The sequence below is a fragment of the Saccopteryx bilineata genome, chromosome 8 (genome assembly GCF_036850765.1).
Source record: "Saccopteryx bilineata isolate mSacBil1 chromosome 8, mSacBil1_pri_phased_curated, whole genome shotgun sequence".
Classification (NCBI taxonomy): Eukaryota; Metazoa; Chordata; class Mammalia; order Chiroptera; family Emballonuridae; genus Saccopteryx; species Saccopteryx bilineata.
This window is the reverse complement of record NC_089497.1, coordinates 59,109,878-59,136,110: the sequence shown is the minus strand read 5'-3', so window position 1 is coordinate 59,136,110 and position 26,233 is coordinate 59,109,878. Positions and strand designations below refer to the sequence as shown.

General features: G+C 36.1%; 1 protein-coding gene across 5 annotated transcripts in view; it reads right to left on the bottom strand.

Annotated features, from left to right (window-relative positions):
* The window catches only part of ATP13A3 (ATPase 13A3), an 89,634-nt gene that overhangs the window by 10,658 nt on the left and 52,743 nt on the right, over positions 1-26,233 (bottom strand). For all 5 annotated transcript variants that reach the window (XM_066241761.1, XM_066241763.1, XM_066241762.1 and 2 more), the window contains 13 exons: positions 26,030-26,150; positions 22,601-22,725; positions 20,659-20,837; positions 20,068-20,190; positions 19,911-19,990; positions 18,788-18,830; positions 18,590-18,699; positions 18,145-18,241; positions 17,187-17,259; positions 14,526-14,703; positions 12,814-13,001; positions 7,498-7,586; positions 1,263-1,343 (listed from right to left, as the gene is read on the bottom strand). In XM_066241761.1, the coding sequence (XP_066097858.1) occupies positions 1,263-1,343; positions 7,498-7,586; positions 12,814-13,001; positions 14,526-14,703; positions 17,187-17,259; positions 18,145-18,241; positions 18,590-18,699; positions 18,788-18,830; positions 19,911-19,990; positions 20,068-20,190; positions 20,659-20,837; positions 22,601-22,725; positions 26,030-26,150 (1,487 nt within the window). The remainder of the gene's footprint in view (positions 1-1,262; positions 1,344-7,497; positions 7,587-12,813; positions 13,002-14,525; positions 14,704-17,186; positions 17,260-18,144; positions 18,242-18,589; positions 18,700-18,787; positions 18,831-19,910; positions 19,991-20,067; positions 20,191-20,658; positions 20,838-22,600; positions 22,726-26,029; positions 26,151-26,233) is intronic.

Below are 26,233 nucleotides of genomic sequence, written 5' to 3'. Positions count from 1 at the left end.
CCAAAGTTTTTTTTAACAAGTTATTTCCACTGAATATATACAATTCTATATCTATATGTACCTATCTATATGAGTATAATTTCATCAGAGCCCAACACAAATAATTATTTTGATAGTGAGCAAAACTAACAAATTACCAGGGATTATAAAAAGATTCTCTAAAATCTTTTAAAAAATATTTTATCTTAAACATTTGAGTATAAAGATGACCTAATCCTATAGAAAAAGGCTATTAAAATACAGTCTTAGATGTGCTTTCTATCGTCCATACAATAGCAAAAATATATTCCACTGGGCAACTTAAAAAGATCAGCAGCAGTACCATAATATCCATGCTGCCTACTATCGCCCCAATTTAAAGACCAAGTCATCTTTTAGAAAGATAAATTAGGCATAATTTCTAATTCTAGAACTATTATCACTAAAGTATACATTTCACAATTACCTAATTTTAATTCAAAAGCATGCCCTATGAAACCCTTAACTAAAAATCATAACTGTTATCTCCTTCCATTTCATATATAGCTACTGTGGGAGTGAATAATAATAGTTCTGAGAACAGACAAAATTATAATAAGAAGCAAGTAAGAACTCAGTAGCTCCTTCTATAGAAGTGGACCTAAAGGCAAACCTAATAGGAGAGAAATTATACAATGCAGAATGGATCAGTACTTAAGACCTCTAGTGGGAACTTAAAAGTAAATATCAATGAGGAAGAAGTTCCAGTAAATCAATGCTGAGATTGGGTAAATTCGGTATGGTCATTATTTTATACTCTCAATAAACTTTCTTATTATTAATGTTTACCACATTTAATGGAGAAATCCCCCCTCCTTTTTCTTCCTAAAATGAGATATTTTACCGTACACCAACAAGACTCAGTAGTACCCACACACTCTGATTTTTTAGGTACCAGTTTATGGCCACCAGAGCGCCAATCCCTGCCCACTACAGTCCAGCTTGGTGGTTTTCCTCCTTATTGATGTGCCTCCTACCTTTCCCCCGCTATTCTGAGCACCATTCGTCTATCCTTTCTATCAATCACTAACTTTTGCTATCTCATTCTTATTTTCTCCTATCTGTAGGAGTACAGCTAAGTAATATCCCTTAAAACGACTACTATCAGTTAACTGAAAATGTCAGAAGATGAAATGAATCAAACTAAAGTAAAACTGAAACTGTGGGCTGTTCTCTTCCCCCATTACCATTAAAATCACCAAGAATCCCAAAGCAGCAGCCACTTGATGATCTGAAGTGCTTACCTCCACCATGATAGATACAAGGGCATTGACAAGAATGATGATGAGCATAGTTACACGCCACTGATACGGTACACATACTAGCTGTAAGACAAAAATTTTAAGTTAAAATTGAAGCATGCAGTTGATATTTCCATTATATCTTGACTTTAAAATTAATTAAATTCCTATTATATGCCAGGTACCTTCTCACAGAATAGCTACTCAATCCTCAACAGCAAGGTAAATATTATGTCTACTTTTTAGATGATAAAATTCAAAGTGTAAATTAAAGATTAAATTTAAGATTAAAAAAGTATTGAAGTGGCTAAGCTTCAAGTCAAATCCTAATCACTAAGATTCAATATCCTATGCCCTGTTAGATCATAAATTTCAAACAGGTCCCTATTTTTAAATAAAATCCTGTCTTTAAACAACGAGGCAGACACTGATAGAATAATGAAGTATTACTCAAAACTATACTGTTATAAAGACAAGTTTATAGAACTATACAAATCAATTTAAGAAATACAATCTAAGTCTTTTTACTTTAAAATCTGTGATTAATTTCTAAGACCAAAAAAAAAAAAAATCTCACTCATGTATTTATCCTTTTAAGAGCAAATACTCAGTGAGTACCTAAGATACTGTGCTAGGTGGCCAGCAGTGACATGATTCAATGTTTTAGAAAAACATCTATGACTCCAGCAAGGATTTGAGGGGTGAAGACTCATACAGTGATCCAGGCAAAAGAAAATGGTAGCTTGAATAAGAGTGATGGGCATTATAATAAAAAATATGTATTTGGTCTGTGTCCCTGGTTCATGACATGACACTTAGCTCTTAAAACTCTTATAATTTCCTGAGTGACAAAGGTGACAGGAGTATCTTACAGAGCCTCTAAATGCCCTGGAATTTCCAGGGATCAAGAATGTTTTTTGTTCTTTAATTTATTGGAGTGACATTGGTCTCAAGTATACATTCCTATGATACATAATTTGCATACTGCACTGTGTTTCCCATTATCCAACTCAAATGGTTTTTTGTTCTAATGAAGCTACATTTGTTGGGCTCCTGGACTGCTTCAGGATGGGAGCTGGTCACCAGAAAGACTAAGCCATGCTTAGAAACTTAGAACTTGGAGTTCTACTTCCTCATCCTCCAGGGAGGAAAGAGGAGTTGGAGACTGAGTTAATCATTATTCATGCCTATGATGAAGCCTCCATTAAAAATAACCCTAAACTAGAGGTTTGGAGAGAGCTTCTGGGTTGCTGAACACATCTTTGTGCTCGGAGGGGGGTGCCTCCCAACTCTGTGGGGACAGAAGCTCCTGTGCTCAGGACCCTTCCAGAAGACCTCAGCCTACGTAACTCTTCATATGGTTGTTCATCTGTATCTTTATTATAGTCTTTACAATAAACCAGTAAACATAAGCGTTTTCCTAAGTTCTATGAGCTATTAAAGCAAATTATCAAATCTGAAAAGGAGGTTGTGAGAACCAGTAACAGCCTTGGACTTACAGCTGTGTGTCTAAAGTGGTGGGATAGTCTTGTGGGAGTGAGCCCTTCATCTGTAGGGTCTGCACTAACTTCAGGGAGTCAGTGACAGAACTGAATTGCAAGATACCCAGTTGGTTTCCAGAGAGTTGGAGAATTGGTTGGTGTGGGAACAACACCCACTCATTTGGTGTCAGAAATGTTGTGAGTAAAGGAAACAAATAGTTTTCTTTTAGGTGACAAATTGGATTGGAGTAAAAAGAGAAAAACAATTCAGAATAAGAAAACAATCTATTAACAGACTGACTATAAAAAGAGAAGGAACAGACAAGGACACACATGCATACTTCTGACTTGGGTAAATGGTACCAAGAAACAGAGACAAAGAAGAGTTGAGGAAGAAAATGATGAGCTTAGTTCAAAACTTATTGAGTGAGGGAACTGATAGGTGAACCATGCAGATGATACTCAGTATGTTAGTGGAATAGACAGACATACTGATACATGTCTAATGCTCAGTGTGAGGGCTAGGTGAAGGGTATAAAATCTGGAGTCTTCATTACACATATGGCAACTACTGGTGAAGCCATGAATACAGATGAGATCACCTGAATGTAGAGTAAGATGAGGAATAATAACAGAAATGTGAGGAACACAAAACATTTAAGGGATAGGCAGAGGGTTTGGAATCACAATGGGAAATGAGAATGAGGAGATATAGAAGAAAGAAGAAAAAAATCCTAAGAAAGCAAAGCATCACAAAACTCTAGAGGAACTATCTCAAGAATGATGGCATGGCTAACTTGTCAAATATTGCTGAGGAATCAAGTAATAATGGGAAAAAATTAATGAAACAATTAATTGGACTTAACTACCTTGTCAAGGGCAGTTTCAGCAGACTGGCAGGTGCAGAATTCAGACTAGTGGGTGAATATGTGGGAGGTGAACTCAATTTCATAGTACTCTTTCAAGAAATAATTTGGCTGTGAAGCAAAAGACACATGTGGCAGGAAAGAAATGTGTTTTGTTTTGTTTTCTTCTTTTGTTTAAAGTGCTTATCTAACCCTCAATGAAACGTGGGGAAACAGACACACTCATACACTGCTGGTAAGGTTATAAACTGTCAACTTCTTCAAAGTTCAACAACACCACACTTGTAAAAACTATAATTCTAGATGCCCTTTGACCGAGCAATTCCACTTCTGCACATTTAGCCTCTAAGTATACACTTGTCCTTAATGAAGTGTGCAAGGAATTGCAATACATCACTTCTTATTATAATAGCAAAACACTTAAACAACCTAAGTACCCAATAAAAGGGGATTAAACTATGACAAAGTCCATGAAATGGAATACTCAATCCAAAAGCTCATATAACTCTGACAGGCAAACCTCTCAATAACACACAACAAAAGAAAATTAAGTCTGATCTCACTCATGCTACCAGATACAAAATTTGTAAACAAAATCATAGCAAACCAAATCTGGAGATTATAAAAAAGAATGCATCATGACCAAATTGGGTTTCTTGAATACAATATTAGTTCATCATTTGAATACCAGTCAGTTAACTATCATTCACCACATTCTCTAGGGAGAAAAACTGTATGATCATTCAGTAGCTGTAGAAAAAGCATTAGATAAAATTAATCATCTGTTTATGGCAACAACACTATACAAGGAAGCTTTCTCAACCTCACAGGCAGTACATACCAGAAACCAACAGCCCACAATATATCCAATGGTGAATGTTAGAGGAGTATTCCTTTTTGAGTCAGGGACAAGACAAGCATATCACTACCATTACAACCAACATTAATAAGGTCAATAAACATGAGAAATACAAGATATAAGTATTGAAATGTCAGAAACAAAACATCTGTTATTAGTTATAGATGATGACTACCTAGAAACAGAAAATCCAAGAGAATCTAAAAATTTTTAGAATAAATTTTGACAACACTGCTGGATATGAAATGATATATAAGACAACTGTACTGTTTACACCAGCATAAAAGGATTAGAAAATGTAACAGATATTTATCAGAGGGACAAAAATAGTGATACTCCAGAAATAAATCTAACAAAAACTTGTATTAACATCTTCAGGAATAAAGCTATCAGACTTTATTGAAAAAGATATATGAAGAGCTAAAAAAAATAGAAGGAAATATTGTTCATGGAAAGGGAGACCAAAGCAATTCTCACTCATATTTGTTTATAAACCCAGTGTAATTCTAATAAAAATTTCAAGAGGGCTTTTCCTTGTACTTGACAAGCTAAACTTAAATTTTATATGAAGGAGGAAAAGTTCAAGAGCAGCCAAAAAAATCAAGGTGAACAATAACATAAGGTGAGGACAGGAGTCCTGCCCACCATATATCAAGATTTCTTATAACATCACAGTAATCTAGATACTGTGGTACTGACAGAGAGAAAGACAAAGAGAACTAAAGAAGAAACTATAGAGTCCCTATCAGGTCAATGGTCATCTCTATGGAAAATTAGGAGGGCAGAGATATGACTAAAGGATCAAGGAAAAGATGAGACTATTCAATAAATAATGCTGAAACAAATGGGTATTCATGAGAAAAACAGAAATTTGATGCCTATCTCTAAGGTTATATACAAAATTAATTCCAAATGGATTAAAGACTATGAAAGAGAAATGTCTTTATCAACTTGAGAGACAAATCTTCCAAACTAAGATACAAAAAGCACAGAACATAAAGAAAAAAACTGTAATTAACTACTGTAAAATTATGAAATTGTTTTAGAGAAAGATTATAAACAAAAGGGCAAACCACAAACTGGAAGAAGTTATTTATCACAGATAGCCAAATACATTAGGAACTCCTAAAAATAAAAAGACAAAATCCTAATAGAAAAAATGGGTAAAAAGCATGAATAGGCACTTCACAAAAGAAATAAAAATGACCAGTCAACATGTGAAAAAGTATCAACCCCATTAGCAATTTAAAATAATTTGTAAAACCATCATTATATAACATTTTATAGACACTAGACAAGTGTTGGCAATGATGAGTAAGCAGTGGCTCTCATTCACTGATGAAAGTATAAACTGGTATGATCATTTTAGAAAGCAACTTGGCACATTTGGAAAAGCTGAATAGTGCAGTGCATGCTCAAATTTACACTGAAATAAACCAGAGGAACCCTTTGTCCCTAGTGGTATAGCAACGCAGAGTGGGTGGTAGCACAAGTATTTTATCACTGATATTGTTTAGAATTCCCAGGACATGGGGACATTTTAAAAGATGGACTTCTAGTGAACTTAACTGCTGTATTTAAATTCTCTACAGCAATGCACTACCCTCTTGTTATTTGTAAATGGGCTGTACCAACCCCATCCCCACTCTTTGGTTTGCCATTTCTCATTCCCATACACGGAGACACGAACAGAAAACGTTCATAAAAGCCCTGTTGATATAAGAAAAGGGAATAAACAACCCAATTATTTATTGACAAGGAATAGAGAAATGAATTATAGTATAATCCTACAGTGGAATACTATATAGCACTGAAAATGAAACACATGCATAAGCATGGATGAACCTAAGAAACAGTGCTGATGGGAAAAAAGCAAGTCACAGAAAAATACAGATTGTAAGATACCATTCTCATAAAGTTCAAAGGCAAGCAAAACTATCTTTTATGACTTCATATCTATATGGTGTTTAATGAAACACTTAGAACAGTGGTTTCCTCTGGGTGTTTGGCCAAAGGTACATAATAAGATCTTACTGGTGTTGGTAATGATACCTTTTTTAAGTTTGGTACTGGATTCATGGGTGTTATTTTGTTACTATTACAATTAAGAACTTAAATACATACCCATATTCTTTTGTATGAAATAAGTATTTCATCATTCATAAAATTTTTAATGAAAAAAGTATGGAGAACTCAATGGACAGTGAAGAGGCAGTGTGTGCAGGCTACTCAGAAAGTAGGTTGGAAAGGCTCAAATCAAATAACAGGATCAAACTTTATTATTTCTAAAAACCAAGAAACATTTGTTTGTAGACAAAGGGAAATTCAACCAAAAACAAACTGAAAAAACAGGGAAAAAAATTAAATAGCAAGTAGAGTCAATAAAAGCTGCTGTTTGAATTATATTTTTTATTCTTCATAGGGTATCTCTGGGTTAAAAACTGTTCTTAGAAAAATCAGATAGAAAAGATCCTAGAAAAAAGAAATATAGACAGTTTGGTCTCTTTCCCCAGTAACATAAGAGTCAAGGGGTAGATTTTAAGCCATAGCAAACATCCAGAAGTCTCATTTGGCTGTGTACTACCACAGGGGGTCCTCAGGTTACGACAGTCTCAACATATCATGTTTCGAGTTTACAACATTCACTCCCACAGAAACTTTAAAAAAAAAAATAAGACGTGAGCGTTCCGGCTTACACTATTGGCATCATCCGTAGGGACTGCGTGGGTAAACTGGTTTGGTTGTGCGCGGAGGAAGAACGCGCAGTAATGCAGTGTATGAGTGAGCGAGATCGTGTCCCCCAGTATGCTCACCTACGCCATTTTGGACTCCTCAAAGTGCAAGGGTTCCATTTGTGTTGGGCTAGGGTATTTCACCTTACCCCAAAATTTGGGTTACGTCATTGTCGTAGGGACGAAACTGTGTCATAACCTGAGGACCCTCTGTAATGTGTCAAATCTGTTACTGTCCAGGGTACCACCTCCAGGCCTCAGACAACCAGAAATAACTGATGTGCTTAAATTAAGCCTTACCTGAAGAACCTGGTCAATAGAGGAAACTGGATGCAACATGATGAATAATATGAAAACATACAAAATAATCACAGACACAACAAAAAGGTCTGAAAAAGAAAGTAAAACAATTAAATTAGGAAGTTCCTTTATATAAAGACATATAATAAATAACTGGTACACTGTTAATACTGTCAATCTTAAATTTGATTCTGAATACCGAATGCTTCCATTTAGGTTGATGAAGTATATAAAGTAAACTCTATGTTATTTCCTAGAGTATGATACATTACTCGGGCCCAAAGGATTCACTGATGTGGTATAATAAAGCCCAGCATTTTAAAAAAGTAAGACAAAGACTTTTATGGACATTTATCTGTATTTCTCCTAGATGAATAGCTAGTTTGTAAATTAAGCAAGCCAATACATAACTCACAAATAGGAGACCAGGCTATATATGGCAAAATGAGACTATCATTTAAACATGTATACAGTGACAATTACTATTGATTATAAAAAATGCTGAATATTTATTTCCATTATTAGGTATATTATACTCCTAAACAGAGGCATTCTATGTTGAATGGAAGTATTTTTCTCTTAAGTGAATCCCACTTTTTCATTGACTTCTGTGAAAATATTTCCACAGGAAATATTAGCTAAAACCTAAAAACTGAGCTGATTCATTATTTTAAATGTGCGCTACTCCCATGCCCTGCTGTGATAGCTAAGAATAGTAAATCCCTTGCAATAGTACTCTGTATCACTTTCCAAACTCCAAAATTAAACTTTCCACTCACGGCCTCTCCCCCTTTTTTTTTTTCCTGAAGCTGGAAACGGGGAGGCAGTAAGACAGACTCCCACATGCGCCCGATCAGGATCCACCCGGCATGCCCACCAGGGGGCGATGCTCTGCCCATCCGTGGCATCACTCTGTTGCAACCAGAGCCACTCTAGCGCCTGAGGCAGAGGCCATGTTTGCTCCAATGGAGCCTCGGCTGCGGGAGGGGAAGCAAGAGACAGAGAGGAAGGAGAGGGGGAGGGGTGGAGAAGCAGATGGGCGCCTCTCCTGTGTGCCCTGGCCAGGAATCAAACCCGGGACTTCCACATGCCAGGCCAACACTCTACCACTGAGCCAACCGGCCAGGGCCTCACGGCCCTTTTTTTTAACGTGTGCATACATGCATGCATGTGTACAAGAATACCCTTATATAATGAGCAATTAGAGAGGCTCAGAAATTTCCCAAATATATTGACAGCCTTCAACTATGTTTGCCTCTTTTCTTTGGTTTGGATATTTATTCACAAGTTCCTACCTGAGGTCAGCTCCAAATTCAAACTTTACTAAGTCCACATATAACCAAAATTTTATCATGAAACCTTTATTATGAATAAAAGAGTCAATATCCTATTTAATGGACTGTAAATGAGCAGGGCCTCAACACTATTATTAAATGTGGGAGTCATTTGTAAATATAAACTTTTTGTCAGTTAATAATTATAGGCCAATACTAATTGTTCTATAAAAACATGTTTACATATATAGGTTTGTAATACATAAGTTATATAGTCATTCAAATAGTTATGGTCAGTTTTTATAGAAAAAGTATTTAGAAAATGCCAGTTGGAAGTACACAAATATACAAACTAAAAATTTTTAAAAAATCAGAAAAGGGTTTACAAAAAGCAATGGGTGAAAACAGAAATGCCAAAGAAAGATGTAGAGAAAGATGTGGAGAAAGAAGTTTTGTTTCAAAAAGTAACAACCCATATTGAATGTTTTTCGAATCCTATTGCATTTTCACAACTATAGTAAAAACAGATTTGCAATCTAGTTCCTGGCATGTTGCTAGAAGAAAGTTTACTCAGGCTCAGAAACTTCTTATGTCCACCTCAACACTGTTTCTCAAATTTTCATGTCTCTCTCCTAAAGCAACCCCCTTTGATCACACCTCTGCAACTTTGCTAAAATCTCCATGCAAAGGAGAAAATAAGTACGTAATTGAATCTTTCCTCTGTTTAGCCAGGGGAGAAAAAGAGGCACTATTCAAAGGAATTTGACAGGGGAGGTGGATGGCTGACAGATTTATATAACAGCTCAAATGAAAAGACTAGTAAGGATTTCAACCAAGCATGGAAAAACAGGTATTCACTTTACAGGTATGAGTTTCTAGTGGACTGTGCTCTCAGCCCCTGGCTTCTCCTGGCCTTGTCAGTAACTTCTTAGTAATCCTATCGAAGTGCAAGTAATATTCTTCCTCAGAAGACCACTATCAAAACAAATTCTGTGTTGGTGGTAGATTAAGGGCCAGGGGAGAATGTTCCTCAAGTTAAAGATTTAGATTGCTTTAAATCCTGCCACAGCCTGACCGGGGGGTGGCACAGTGAATAAAGCGTTGGACTGGGATGCGGAAGACCCAGGTTGGAGACCCCGAGGTCGCCAGCTTGAGTGCGGGCTCATCCGGTTTGAGCAAAGCTCACCAGCTTGGACCCAAGGACACTGGCTCGAGCAAGGGTTAGTTACTCAGTCAGCTGTAGCCCCACAGTCAAGGCACATATGAGAAAGCAATCAATGAACAACTAAGGTATTGCAACGAAAAACTGATAATTGATGCTGCTCATCTCTCTCCGTTTCTGTCTGTCTGTCCCCATCTATCCCTCTCTCTACCTCTGTAAAAAAAAATAAAAATAAAAATAAAAAAATAAATAAATCCTGCCACAAAGCTATGTGCACATGAGCAAGTCATTCAAAGTCAAATTATTTCAACTAGAAAATAGGGATATAATGAGGATCCCAGAAGAAAGAGTAGATTTAAATACTTAAAATGCAACGTAATATGTAAAAACTCAAGTTATTATAAAATATGTCCCATCTTATGGCATCACAGAATTGTTAATGATACCAGATTCTTTTGATGGAATATGACACCAAAGTAAGGCACCATATAGGATTTCCTTCATATTCCCTTTAGTAAGTGATTCAAAATAGCATAAAAAAGCCCACAATACTTGTCTCTAGTTGATATATACCTCTTTTGTTCCACAAATTTCATCTTTTTAATTTTTTTTAATTTTTATTTTTTATTTATTCATTTTAGAGAGGAGAGGGAAAGACAGAGAGAGAGAGAGAGAGAGAGAGAGAGAGAGAGAGGAGAGACAGGAAAGACAGAGAGAGAGAAGGGGGAGGAGCTGGAAGCATCAACTCCCATATGTGCCTTGACCAGGCAAGCCCAGGGTTTCGAACCGGTGACCTCAGCATTTCCAGGTCGACGCTTTATCCACTGCACCACCACAGGTCAAATTTCATCTTTTTATCCCTATCCCCTCCCCCCTTCCTTACTCAATTACTTGTCTTTAGAAGACTACCTTATCACGTAGGAACTCTAGTTATCTGCTCCAATCAACCCAAGCATGGCAGATGAACATAAAAATGATACACAGGCCAAGAATAGGAGACTGGCAGTTAAGTAATAATGCCTCAGAGACTGAGAAAAGACATGTACATATTTCACAAGCAATCAGTTATAGGGATAAAGTAAGAAACTATGGCAAAAAACTGAGGCCAAAACCCCAAGAAACTATATCTAATTAAATAAGAGTACAAAATTTTAGTCCATATCATCACGGTCCTTGAAATAATAGTAGAGTCAAACAAGAAAATATAGCTGGGCTAAGCTAGAGTTGAAAATGGGCAACCACAGACCGAAATTAGGTTTTATTTAGAATCAACGAAACTAGTAGAGGAAAGCCAAAAACTACAGAGAATGACTTAACTGCCTAAGATTGATGTTTTGAAAATAATCTCAAGATAGATTTACTATACTACACTCTGTCTAAGTAGATGTTGTACATACTGATGTAAAGAATGGCAACTAGCAGGTCCTAACAAAGAACTATGAACCGTCTATTCTGTAGGGAAAAAGCTGTCAGCTCTAGTAACACCTTGCTTTCTCCTCATTCGTTTCCCTCTGTATTTATACTTTACATTATATATTACTTTATATAATTTGTCATTTCTTTTCTTCCCTACTTTTCTTTCTTTACTCAACAGTATTCCATCAGGGGACTCTAATGACAGACAAAAAGACAAGATGTAAAAATTAGCCAAAAGGTATCTGTTTCTCATTGTGTTTTTTGGGAGGCATGTTTTATGACAGCATGCACTTCTGCTTATCCACTAACAGATGTACACAAGCTGCTGAAAGTAAAGACAAAGGCTTTATGGCTGTATTTCTATGAAAACACAATTATTAATATGTTTTAAAAATAGTCCACTGGCCAATAATTAAGTTTAAAAGTCCATCTGAAATTAAATGGGAATGCTACCCTTGGGCATGCTCAATATTTTCTTAAAATTTAAACACATGAAACTAAAATAAAAACATTTCATTAACATTAATTATTAAGTTCACTTTATAATAAGTTTACTCACTAAAAAATGTCCTCTTAGAAGCCTTCTGTGGAAGGCTATGAACATAGAAACATAGAAACTATGTTACTGAGAATCATGTTAGAACCCACAACATGGTTCTAACATGATTCTCAGTAACATAGTTTCTATTTATTAGACAGGAAATATCAGTTCTTTAAAACAAAACAAAAACAAACACTTCTAGACACAGACAACTGTGTGGTGAATGCCAGAAGGAAAGGGGGTGGGGGAGGTGGGAGATGGTAAAGGGGAATGAATGGCAGAGACCTGACTGTGGGTGGCAAGGGCACGTGCCGTATACAGATGTGTTATAGAGTTGTACACTTGAAACCAGTATGGTTTCATTAGCACCAATGTCACCCCAATAAATTCAATTAAAAAAGGGAAAAATATAATTGATTTTTTTTTTTTTTTAATAATGCTATGACAGATAAGTCTGCAAGGCACAAGTCTCCAAGGCACAAGTCTCCATTCTACTGGCCCCTCTGCAGGATACATAGGTGACAGAACTGAAGAATTCCAGGTGAACACTGGCTGTGCTAGTGTCAAAAATGAACAGACAGCTGCGCTGTACAGCCCACCCAGAAGGAAATTATAATCCCCTCTCTTCCAAATGAGGAAACCTCTGTTCCTGCCTCTAATTCTAACTCTCTGCAATAAGCTATAAAAATCAAAGTTTGAGCCAGAATCACCAGGATGTAAAAACTAGGACTGTTTAGAACTGGTGGCTTTGAACTCTGGATGGCAGCTATCATAAGAATAAAACAAGACAGTAAACATCTAAATCACTAGGTTTATTCTATCTGTAAATATCTATTTTATTTTGAAAATACAGTTCCAACTCTTCTTACATTATTTATAAGGAAGGTAAGTAGAATGGAAATCACAATTAATGCCAAACTTACAATTCTTGTAGCAAGGCTGCCTGAAGGGTTTTCCTTTTGAAAAGGCAATTGCCACTATGAGGTACTGAAAACTGGAGATAAAAAACACTGTGGTATTTTCATAATTTTGTATATTATGTGGATCCTCTTCAGTTTCATTGTACAAATGTGAGAAATTCCCATACAGGCTTCCTGTTGTATTACAAGCACTAAAACACACAAAAAAAATTTTTACATTACTAAACACATTACCAATTTCCCCAAAAAACCCAATTCTACTTTAATTGCCTTGAATCACTATCATAAAATAAATAGAAGATATATATCAAAATATCCAACAATATTAAGGTAAGATATATAGAACAGATAGAACATTAGGGGTTGTTTTGTTTTGTTTTTTTTTGCTTTAGTCACATTCCAATCAGTTAAAAAAACTAGAAGAAACTTCATTAATCAATAAGCCCCTCTCACCTAACTAGGAGGTGGCGCAGTGGATAGAGTGTCAGACTGGGATGCAGAGAACCCAGGTTCGAGACCCCGAGGTCGCCAGCTTGAGCACGGGCTCATCTGGTTTGAGCAAAAAGCTCACCAGCTTGGACCCAAGGTTGCTGGCTTGAGCAAGAGGTTACTCGGTCTGCTGAAGGCCCGCAGTCAAGGCACATATGAGAAAGCAATCGCAATGAAAAACTGATTGATGCTTCTCATCTGCGTTCCTGTCTATCTGTCCCTATCTATCCCTCTCTCTGTCCCTGTAAAAATAATAATAATAAAAAAAAATAAGCCCCTCTCACTTTTTAAATTTGGGGAGTAAATTTAGCATAGTAAACAGACCTTGGGTTTGACCCTAACTCAACCACTTTTTAGCTATAACTGAGGAAATATTATTTAATTTCTGAGCCCATGTCCTGACCTGTCAGTGTGGATAATACGGTAGCTCACTCACAAGGGCACTGTGGGGAATGAGTAAGATAATGTGTATAAACGCCCAGAAAAACACTTGCACAGATTCTCAACATTCTCCAGCTACAGGCTCTCTCATCTCTATTTCCAGGTGAGCAGGAGTGTCAACTAGTATCCATTACTAAAACATCAGCTATAATGAGCGCAGTCAAGTGGAAATGTTAATCTGCTACAAATCTGGAAAGATTCTTGAAAACCATCCCATCTACTTACTCCTTTTCATACACAATATTTATATGTACCTATAAGCAACCTCTTAAAAAACTTTTAAAGATAAATAACCTTCCTCACAAGCAAACTAAATGTTTACACCTAAAAACTTTAATCTACAAAATTACTGTAGTGAACAGTTTATGTGTTTAATTAAAATGTTATGATTTGTGAACTGTAGAACACTCTACCCATAAACAAATACTATTTTAAAAAAGAATTTAGGTTTTAAAATGTCATTTCCTAAACTGGGATTAGAAAAGTTAGAAATATCAACATTTTTGGGTTTGGAAGAAGCCCAAGAGATTAATTTCAACTTATTAAGAAAAGCAAAGCTCAGTAGCAAATTAAGAAACTAGTCCAACATCCCATCTTGGTAATAAGATCTCACTAGACCATCTTCCTACAGATAGAAGTTATCATGATATAAAGTCAAATACATGCTAAATTACTTAAATGTTTAATCAAACTGCATGCAAGACTTTCATATAAATTTACTTATTTTTATGTTACATATGTTACAAGCACTTTACACAGATTTCTAAATGGATTGACCAACTTACTCTGAATGTGGATGCCACACTTCATACCAATGTTGCTGCTTGACCCAAAAAAACCCCAAAGATTGAAATCCAATGCAGATGATGATCTGAGACAAAACAGAGAAGAGAAGGGCCCCCGAGATAAGACCTGAAGGTGGTCTCTGTGCCACAAGTTCCTTCCAGGCAGGATTTAAACTCACTATATGAGAAGAAAAAGATGAAGGTTTGGAACTAAATTAGTCACTATAAAATATATAATCAGACTCATTTAGGAATTTAAAAACTTGTTTTTGTCTAAGAAATCTTTAATATGAAAAATGTCTGAAAAAGTAGTCAGATAATCATAAATAATAAATAAGAGTATAAACAATTTAGGCATTTCCAAAAATGATGCAGGAGTTACTTCTCAATTAGCCTATTCAAATTCTGAAGAAATATTAGTACAAGTCAAAAGAAAATTAAATAGCTTGACCAGTGGCGGCGCAATGGATAGAGCATCGACCTGGGATGCTGAGGTCTCAGGTTCAAAACCCCCGACTTGAATGCAGGCTCACCAGCTTGAGCACAGGGTCGCTGGCTTGAGCGTGGGATCAGAGACATTACCCCATGGTCACTGACTTGAACCCAAAAGTCACTGGCTTGAGCAAGGGGTCACTGGCTCAGCTGTAGCCCCCTGGGTCAAGGCACATATGAGAAGCAATCAATAACTAAGGCAACGCAATTACAAGTTGATGCTTCTCATTTCTCTCCCTTGCCCCTTCTCTCTCAAAAAAATTAAATGTAAGCATATAAACTAAGATAAATCACTGTCCTATATAAGAACTTACTTCTAAATTTTTAATTGAAAACCTACAGTTAAAATATGTATTTTTTCCTCTTAAAGACAATAATGAAAGTTTAAAGCAATACGAACATAACAGTAACATTTAAAAAAAGGCTGATTGCTTATTAAGCTGGTAACCACCGAGTTTCTCCACTAAAGTCTTTATTTTCTCTTTGTACATAAATAGTTCGTATACTAAGACTATGTAAAAATTCCATACTTGATCAAACTTTCATTCACTAGTTTTAGCATCCATTAAAGATTGTCTAAATAAGTCATTCTCAATATGATTTTGTCCCCCAGGGAACATCTGACAATGTCTGGAGATACTTATGGTTGTCAGAACTGGGAGAGTGTTACTGGCATCTAGTTGGGTAGAGGCCAGAGATGCTGATAAGGCTTCAGAGGATCTTTCCATAGTTTAAGTCCATCGTTCCTTCTATATTTATTAGTTAGCATTTTAGTTAAGGAAGAGCTTTCCTTTCACTCCCATGTATTCACTCACTTATTCATTCATTCCCTGCCTGCCTGTCTGCCAGTACAAACTTGTAAATTTTTATTTGATTAAATGGGTCAGATCCCATTACCACAACTATTTATTTTGATGTGAACATCACAATTCTGGGACAAACCAACATCTTGTGTCTCCTGATCTGATATGCCAAGAAGGACACAGCATCATGTCTGTGATACTCCTGCCAAGAATCAATAGCCTGCCTGACCAGGTGGTGGCACAGTGGATAGAGCATCGAACCAGGATGTGGAGGACCCAGGTTCAAGACTCCGAGGTCGCCAGCTTGAGCGCAGGCTCATCTGGTTTGAGCAAAGTTCACCAGCTTGGACCCAAGGTCGCTGGCTCGAGCAAGGGGTTACTCGGTCTGCTGTAGCCCCATGGTCAAGGTACATATGAGAAAGCAATCAGTGAACAACTAAGGTGTCGCAACAAAAAACTGATGATTGATGCTTCTCATCTCTCTCCATTCCTGTCTGTCTGTCCCTATCTATCCCTCTCTCTGACTCTCTATCTTTGTAAAAAATAAATTAAAAAAAAAAAAAAAAAAGAATCAATAGCCTGAGTCTAATGAGAATACATCAGACAAAGCCATGTAACAGATATATTTTCTTTCGTAAATCAAGAGTCAACATCAAGAGGCCCAAAGAAAAGGCTGATGCAATATTCTGGATTATAGAAAACAGACAGGATAATTATATGAAGCTTGTTAGCCTCGATTAGATTCTGAGCTAGGAGAGTAGGGAAGAAGGTATAAAGGACATTACTGGGACATATGACAAAACTTGAATATCAACTGTGGATTAGATAACACTGTATCAATGTTAAATTTTCTGGTCTTTATAACTATATTTAATTATCTAAGATAATGGCTTTGTTTTTTCGGTAATATATATTAAAATATTCAGAGGGCAAGGAGTATGACAACACAAGCTTATTCTCAAATGTTTTTAAAAAAAGTGGAGAGAGAATAAAACAAATTGGGCAAAATATAAGCAATTGGCAATAAAGGGGAATATATACAGGAAATCTGGAGAGGCATGCACAGTGTTATAACTGTTGATGTAAATTTGCCAAAGTTTAATAAGTCACTTTAGAATTTCATATGCTTTGAAATCAATCACAAAACTGGCCCTGGCTAGGAGCATCATCCTGATACATCAAGGTTGCAGGTTGGATCCCTGGTCAGGACACATACAAGAAGCAACCAATGAATGTACAAATAAGTGGAACAACAAACTGATGCCTCTCTGTCCCTCAACCCTCCCCTCTCTCTCCCTCTCTAAAAATCAATCAATCCATTAAAAAAATAAAAAAACTGAAATCAGTAACAAAACAAAATACTCACTTGTAAATACCACAACCAAAATGATTGCCAGATCAATGAAGAGAAACTGGAAGTCTCCTAGATTACTCAACACCTACAGAAGGGAATTTTAAAAAAACATAATTAGTTTTCAGGAACTATTTTTATACCACTTTCCCCTGGTCTTAGTTTTCTTCCCCCCCAAAAGTTTCTATTAAATGACACTTGGACCTACTTAAAGAGTGAAATAAAATACATCTGCCTTCCAAATCAGTGAAATATAACATATTTGCAAACATTCAATTTAATATATTAGTATAAAAGGCATCACTCAACAATTCACTCAATAAAAATCTTTCAAAAGTTTTTTGGCAAAAGGAAAACACAAACATTTACTCACAATATTCAATATTCTTGAAAATTAGTATCTTGAAGCTTCCTTAATATCTAACATCCCTCCTGATACTTTCTACAAATGATAAAAAAGTATAGTTTCACAAAGACTCCTTGGAATGTCACTAATGTTCATTTAGAGATATATCTAAAGTGAGATCAGTACAAATCTGACGAAATAAATATGGACACTGCTGTTTAAGCTTTTTCTCCAAATTCATAATGTCCTACAACTACTGCTGAAACATCTTTTGTCATTTAGGCCTTTTCTTGCAATTGTATAGTAAAGTTAACTACAATTCTGATGTCACAGCTTGACATTTGGAAGAATTCTAAGAAAGATGTCCAATCTGCGCTAAAGGCAAAAAAGAATACAATCATCTTTTATTCACAAGGTTCAACCACAGTTGTCAGCCTTCAAGAAAATGCTATTCCAGATTAATGAGATTTTTCAATCTGCCAAACAAAACATAGTAACTAAAGAAAAATGTACAGCTGTTACTTTTAATTTCAATAATTAATGTATTCAAAATCAAACATAAATGCTAAAATCCTAATTCAAATCTTAGGGCTAAGTGCCATCTCTATAAGCAGTATCAGTACTCACGGAATACAGGAGAGTAACACTGAAGTACTGTATAATGCTGTACAAAGCCATAAATTTAAACACACAGAAGGAAGTCATTAAAGCAGCACGGCCCTCCCTGTGAAAACAAATGTTGGAATGTGTATATTAAACTCCTCTTCCAAACTATAATTATATCTTAACAGATGAACATCATAAGGCATTTTAAACTCCTCCTCCAAACCACACTTATATCTTAACGGATGAACATCAACATTCAACAGCTACAATAAAGCACATTTTTACCCAAAGAACTAAGCCAAAGCAGAACTGGAAGAGACGAGGCGTTACAATCAATCTGCTGCTAATAAGTAACAGATCAAATATAGCCCAAAAACCACGAAAAAAATTTCGTATTACTTTCTATAATTCCTTTCCTGTATTATTAAAGCAAGCTACAAAGAGATAAATTCTCCATCTGTACTACCTGATAAGGTTTGGCACGCAGGAAATACTGGGAGTTTTAGAGGTAAAGGGAGATGCGACTGAAGCCTCGAGCTCTGATAAGGAAATGCCTCCATGCGCCCTCTTCAGAGCCTAAAAGTTTGAAAAAGGAAGCTGGTTAAATTTTATGAATACGTGTTAGGGTAGAGAAAACACTATAAATCATAAAAATTATACTTACACCACAATCATTTGCACCATCACCACACATCCCAACAAAGTAACTAGGAAATAAAAATTGTTAAGAATTTGATTAATGTCTTAAAATATATACACTATTTAATTTACAGAGCTAAGAAACCAAGATTCCCCAGTGAAACAAATGAATCCTCTCACTACAATGATCACAGGCATTGCTTTGCTAATACCACCAGCCTGCATGTCAAATGACCTACGACCTGGGTATTGTCCTATTTCTGACACAAGATGGACAAATCAACTTACCATTTTGACATTGCAATTTCCTAATCTTTCAAACAAAGTACTTGGGCCCTGGCCAGATAGCTCAGTTTGTTAGAGCATCGTCCCGAAGTACAAAGGTTGCCAGTTCGATTCCCAGTCAGGGCACATACAGGAACAGATTGGTGTTTCTTCTTGTTCCCACCCCCTACTCTCTGTCCCCTCCTCTCTCTAAAATCAATAAAATAAATAAAATAAAACAAAGTACTTGGGTTTGTAAAATCTTTAATACACTCACTTTTAAGGCTATCAGTAAAGAGTTCCCCTTAAAACCTTGAAACATAATTATTTACTAAAACTACAAAGTCACTTCTATCAAACTGAGATGAATGAATTCTATAGATATTACCTGGAAAAGAAATTATGGATATTATACTTTAGCTGCAAGCATCTACATGAGCACATAAGCCTCTTTCAAATAGACACCTAAAGTTATCACCTATCTATCTTATAGGGCAGTGGTCCCCAACCCTCGGGCCGCGAACTGGTACCGGTCCGTGGGCCATTTGGTACCGGTCCGCAGAGAAAGAATAAATAACTTACATTATTTCCGTTTTATTTATACTTAAGTCTGAACGATGTTTTATTTTTAAAAAATGACCAGATTCCCTCTGTTTCATCATCTAAGACTCACTCTTGATTCTTGTCTCGGTCACGTGATACATTTATCCGTCCCACCCTAAAGGCCGGTCCGTGAAAATATTTTCTGACATTAAACCGGTCTGTGGCCCAAAAAAGGTTAGAGACCACTGCTATAGGGGACAATATTATATACATGAAACATTACTTTTTTGGGTTTGAAAATGAAACTGCAACTCAAGAAGAAAACACACAGAAATACTTACTCTACATTTTGCAATGCTTCTACTAATTGTGTCTTCTGATCGGGTGCCATACGAGCAAACACAGTGCCATGCAGCATCAACTGAAAAATATGTGTTTTGTTAAAATACTGTTTACAATGTATTCATGTGAACACATACATAAACCCAAAGCACTAACCTTAGGAACCAGGTCTTGAAAATGTTCCAGTATCACAGAAAATGATTTTCCATTCATTGCAAAATGGTAACGAGTCACCTGAAGATCCTCTAAGCTGTCGTGAACCAATTTAACTGGAATAGCCTGTGCACATAATATTCAGAACAATATTTAGGCACCAAACCAAAAAATACTAACCTATTTTAAATATATTTGATATTTTACACAAGACACTGGAAGTTTAACATTTATTGAAAGTAAAGGAAAACTCAATTTAAGTGGATCTATGTTTATTAAAAAAAAAAAAACAACCTTGAGACTAAATATCAGCTTCAAATTGAAATGACCCATGAACTGAATATGAACCTGCATCATTTATCACTACTTTTAAAATAGGATAAATCTTTGAGATTCTTATACTTTAAAACTGTGCTTCCCAACTTTGGCTAACTATCAAAATTTAAACTCTGAGATTCCTGGATCTAATGTGACTCAGAAATCCAGGCTTCTGTTTTTGTTTACTTTTTGTTTTGTTATATTTAAGGCTTTGCATTTTTTGTGACTAAATTAAAATAAGCAAGTTTCAAAAGGTAAAATTCATCTTGACATTACCTCTGAGTCAATTGCTGATGAACTACTACTGCACTGTGTTAGGGTGTCTGCATAATGCCAATTTATCTTGGCAACTTTCCCATCCTTTGGAGGTAATGCTTCAGCAATAATAACTTTATCCTGAGGTAGTATCATTCCACAGTCTCTGGCAACGGAGACAGCAGTCAACATGTTGTCACCTAATTTTCAAAATATTGAAAACACATTAAAATTAAATAGAAATATAAAAGTATTAACCAACCAAGTACTTACAGAGAATCGACTATTAGTCCTCATGTCTGGGCTAGGTAAAATGAAGATAATGTATGGTCTTTACTTTTGGAATTTAAAAATAATAAAATTAGGATGTACGTATAAAGGAAGCCTCAAATAATTCAAGTGCATAAACACTAAAAAGTCAGAACATTCTCACCCACAATTTTTAAAGCCAAATACTCTCAGTCTTTTTGAATTAGCAGTACTTACTTAACACCTGGCTACATACAGAGCAGGTGCTCAACAAGTATTTGTTGAAATAACCTAGGAGTGACTGGTGAGCTGGTTAGAACATTATCACAGACAAAAGAAAAAAAAAGAAGAAATTACAAAAGCAAGATTCCACAAAACAGAAACAAAAACTGGCCCTGGCCAGTTGGCTCAAAGGACAGAGCGCCAGCCCAGCGTCCTGACGTCCCAGGTTTAATCCACCATCAGGGCACACATGAAAAGACACCCACTGCTTCTTTCCCCTTCTCTCCCTCGGCCCCTCTCGCAGCCAGTAGCTCAGCTATTCGAGCATTGGCCCTAGTCAAGGGTTGCCAGGTGGATCCCAGTTGGAGCACATGCAGGAGTCTATCTACTCTCCTCTCACTCAAAATAAAAAAGGCAAGGTAATAAGAATATAATCTTTCCAAGATACAAAGAGAAGCAAGACAGACAACTTCTTAGACAGGAGAAAGAAAAATGAGCAGCACTGTAAGGGCAGGATCAACTTATAGAAGTCAGCAAAGGTCCTGGGAGGCACCTGCTATCACACCTGAAGTGCAAAGTTATTTTGTCTCCCAACTCCCACACACTATTTCCAACGGTGTCTTCCTGTGACCAGACAGACCTCTTGGGACAACAAAGTCATAGTCAGCCATGGCAGAGAGAGAAGACATAGAGATGGAAAGTGCTTTGAAGGCATCATTAAAAACAATCTGATGCTAGTAAATTTTAGTTACTTGAGCTATATACTAATAAGTATGCTACTAGATGAATCTCAGAGTCTAAAATATAAAAATATGCTCAAGCCTTTATCATATAAGTCCTGCTGAACATATAAATGCCATAAAGTGGGTATCTTAATTCTGATTACTTACTAAGAAAAGAATACTAGAGCTGCTAAAATTTCACACAGCTAAGGAATGGCAATCATCTAGTTTATCAACAGAAAAGCTGTTTCTACTTTTATGCTGATTTAAGCAATTATAATAAATGTTCTATTTTATACATAAAAATATAATTATAACAAACATCTATTTATCCTTTTCCCTGCATGTGGCATAGTTCTGAAAATAGTAGAAAACCCCCAAGTAAGTAAAAGATACTCTTCACCCTCATAAATCTCATATTCTAGTAGAGAGAAAAAAATCTACAAATAACTAACACAAAGCAAGGTGCAGTTAAGTGCTATAAGAAATGTATGATTAGAGGGAGATAAAAAGGAACAGAGTTAAAATTTTTATAGTGTGCCCTTTACTATATCTCATTATACTTTCTTTAAATAAAATTTCTTAGACTTCAAAAGAGTACTGCAAATTTATCTTATACCTTGAAAAATATTCAGAGCTGAAATAGGGCAATGGAAGATGGAGCCAGTATATACTATGCTTTTATAACCAACTGATCATTTCTCAGTATTATATATCTTTAATTCTAAGAGTCACACTCAATTTTTTCTGTGTCCTTTTATAAAATCTACCTGTGACCATGACAGTGCGAATGTTGGCTTTATGCAAATCTTCAAGTACAGCAGGGGTTTCTTGTTTTAATTTGTTCTGCATTATAATCAATCCCATAAAGTCCATGTTGTTTTCAATGGTATCTCTGCAGAAAAAGAAATTTTAATACATACTGGTCTAGTTATGAAACAGGTTATTTTCTCTTTACATTGATAAAGCAATTTAAAATATCCACAAATTATATATAAAGTAAGACATTTAAATGCAGAATAAACCACGTGTGTGTTTATGAGTTTAGTATCTCAAAAAAATTTTAAAAACTGGAAAAACAATTCCCAAAAAATATATTTTGAAATTAAATTTTACACTTTGAAATGCAAGAATATAAGGATTATTTGGAAATGTATAATTAGCTCTCCATACCCCCAGGGGGTCCTGGAACCAATTCCCACATAGATATTAAGAGACAACTTTATACCTTTGTAAGACACTAAATACTTACAGTACTGAGGAATGTTCACCTCACCAAATGAGCAAGTATAAATAAATCTATTTTTACTGCTCTCCTTACAACATACCTTAACATTTAAGTTAAAAGGAATAAATTGTCCCACAAGCACATCTGATACGATTATACTAGATTCACTATCAACTTCTAGACAAATTTTTAAAAGTTTTTTATTTATTAGTTGTTTAGAGAAATTGGTGGGGGAGAGAAGAGGAGAGGGGCCGAAGGTGAAAGGGGGAGAGGCTGGGACAGGAGAGGAGAAAAGGGAGAGGGAGGAAAAGGGGGGAGAAGATGGGAGGCAGTGATGAGAGGGGGAGATGGGTGGGGAAGGAGGGAGAGAGAGAGAGAAACATCAATTTATTTCTGTATGTGGCCTGACCAGGGATTGAACTGGCAAGCTTTGTGTATGAGGATGATGCCAGGGAAATTTTTGATGAATTTTATAGAATTTTTGACCAAATTCTTGATCCTTGAAGTGTGATCTAGGAAGCATTAGCAATCCAAAAATGAGATCTACTTGGAACCCAGAGATAAGTCTTTTAGAATATTTATTCATATTTAATAGTTATCAAGAAGCTACTCTTTGAAACTGTTGAGTATATACCATGTACCAAATACTAGGTTAGTTGTTGGAATGTCAAAGATGAAGAGGTATGATCTCTACTTTCAATATGCTTTTGTGGAAAAATGGACAAATAAGCAGAGATCTAAAAATAGTATGTGCTTCGGCACTATAATGGAGATGAAGTCTGTTTAGTGATAGTTGTGTTAAGAAATCTCAAACTACCAAAATTAAATCACAGAAATATTTTTTTTGCAATGGAGAAAGGGGGATTGAGGTGAGTTTTTCTACACAAATTTCAACAATAAAGGTCCTTCACATAGCTATAAGCTTAAATATCTTTGAAGTATTATCTACAACAATGGGTGTTAAGTGTATTAAAGAATAGTTAAAAAACAATACAAATTATACTGCTGATGATAGTAATAGGAGAAACAAGGCTTGGACTGTGAAAATGCATTTCAAAGCACAAAGCTCTACAAATTGGAAACTACTGGTCAAAAGCACTGCAGCCATTTTCTTATGAGGTACTAGGTGCTAACAGTTTTTGGCTGCAGCTGTTTTCCTAACTTTCTGTGACACAAGTCATGAAAATTCTGCCCTCTAATGAATAGTACAGTATTTAACTGAAGATATAAAGGTTAAAGCTATAACAGAAATGCCAAAACCTATTCCTGGAAGGTAGAATAAAAACACAGAGGTCTCAGTTGAAGGATGAGGATGAAGGGAGCAGAGGAAATTGACAGGGAGGCACAGGGTGTCCTGGGCTGAAGGAACAGCCTATCCAATGGCATGGAAGGGTGTCGTCTGACTCTAACAGGCTCAGCAACTACAGGCAATTCAACAGTTAGTCTTTAGGACGGAAATGGCAAAAGGTGAAGCTGTAGAGAAAAAAAAAAGAGCCTAACACGCTCTTCACAGGAATCAGGATATAAAGTTTTATATTTTAGCTCTCAATCATGTATATACATCACATTTGGTTATTACTTTTGGGGGGGGGTGAGGGGAAGAACATTTATCCTTAGAACACATCCCCCAAATACTCTTATAGTTAAAATTCCTAATGTAGTTTTTCCTTTAATTTGGCTATCCATTCTACTCCTTTAGTTCTCACTCAGAAAAATATGATTGTGCCACAAACAGTTCTTAATATGCCTGGAATAATTAAAAGAAGTTCTAATAATCCATAATTTATTGCCCTATTGGTGAGTACCATGTCATTTGCACTATTTAGACATGAACTTACACACATATAGAAATATTTCTTCAGGCTGGATTCCCACAACTGCACTTGTTAGGTCAAATAATATAAGCATATTTAAATATCCTTTAAAATTTACAATAGGGTAGTAGCAATATGTTATTACAATTTTCTCAAACCTTTGCTAACACTTGCTATTACTGATCTTTCTAACTTTGTCAACCTTAAATAAAAGTGACATCACAACGAGGTTTTATTTTGTAGTTCCCCAAGAACTGAAGTATCCTATCATTTCCATGTGTTCACAGGCCATTTGTATATCTTTTTCTGATATTTATGTTTGCTTCATTTGCCCATTTAAAAAATTAACGTGCTTTTGTTTTCTTTCCTGATACATATTCCTGATTGTGAACTCCTCCAATAGGGGATGGGAGCTATTTATATGAATTCCAGGTAGACTGATATTAGATCTGAACATTAAAAAGCAATCTCTGGAGACAGTGTGGAACACAGATGATAAAAACCCATAAAAAAGAGCTGAGTCCCTGCATTAGAGACAATGGCATTGGGGACGGAAGAAAAGAAGGCTATCTCACAGGCAGAATTAGCAGGAGAGCCAGTGAATATTACTTTTTGTTTACAAATGCTAGGGTTACCATGAAAGATCCCTAAACAAAAATGTTATCCTCAAAGGGTAGTTCTGTATCAGTTACAGTAAAAATGACAATTCTTGCCTGACCAGGCGGTGGCGCAGTGGATATAGCATTGGACTGGGATGCGGAAGGGCCCAGGTTCAAGACCCTGAGGTCGCCAGCTTGAGCGCGGGCCCATCTGGTTTGAGCAAAAGCTCACCAGCTTGAACCCATGGTTGCTGGCTCAAGCAAGGGGTTACTCGGTCTGCTGAAGGCCCACGGTCAAGGCACATATGAGAAAGCAATCAATGAACAACTAAGGAGCCACAATGAATTGATGTTTCTCATCTTCCTTCCTGTCTGTCCCTATCTGTCCCTCTCTCTGACTCTGTCTCTGCCACAAAAAAAAAAAAACACTCCAAAAATGAAAACAAACACAACAAAAAACAAGCCCCCCCCTCAAAAAAACAAATTATCCTATCTGGCATATAAACATAAATGACACATATTTAGAAGAAGTGTAGAGAAAGCATTCATCAACCTTACCTGCTAATATTCTGTACTTTATGCCATGTCAGTTTTGACTCCAATTTTCTGTGTGCAAGAGCAATTACCCGGAAGCCCTGTTTAGTGTAATCCTCTAAAACTTTTTCAAAATCAACAGGAACTTTAAAAGGAAAAAATAAATAGTATTGTTAGAACTGCTAATACAAGCTTATAAAAAATAAGAATTTTATTCAAAGCCGAGCT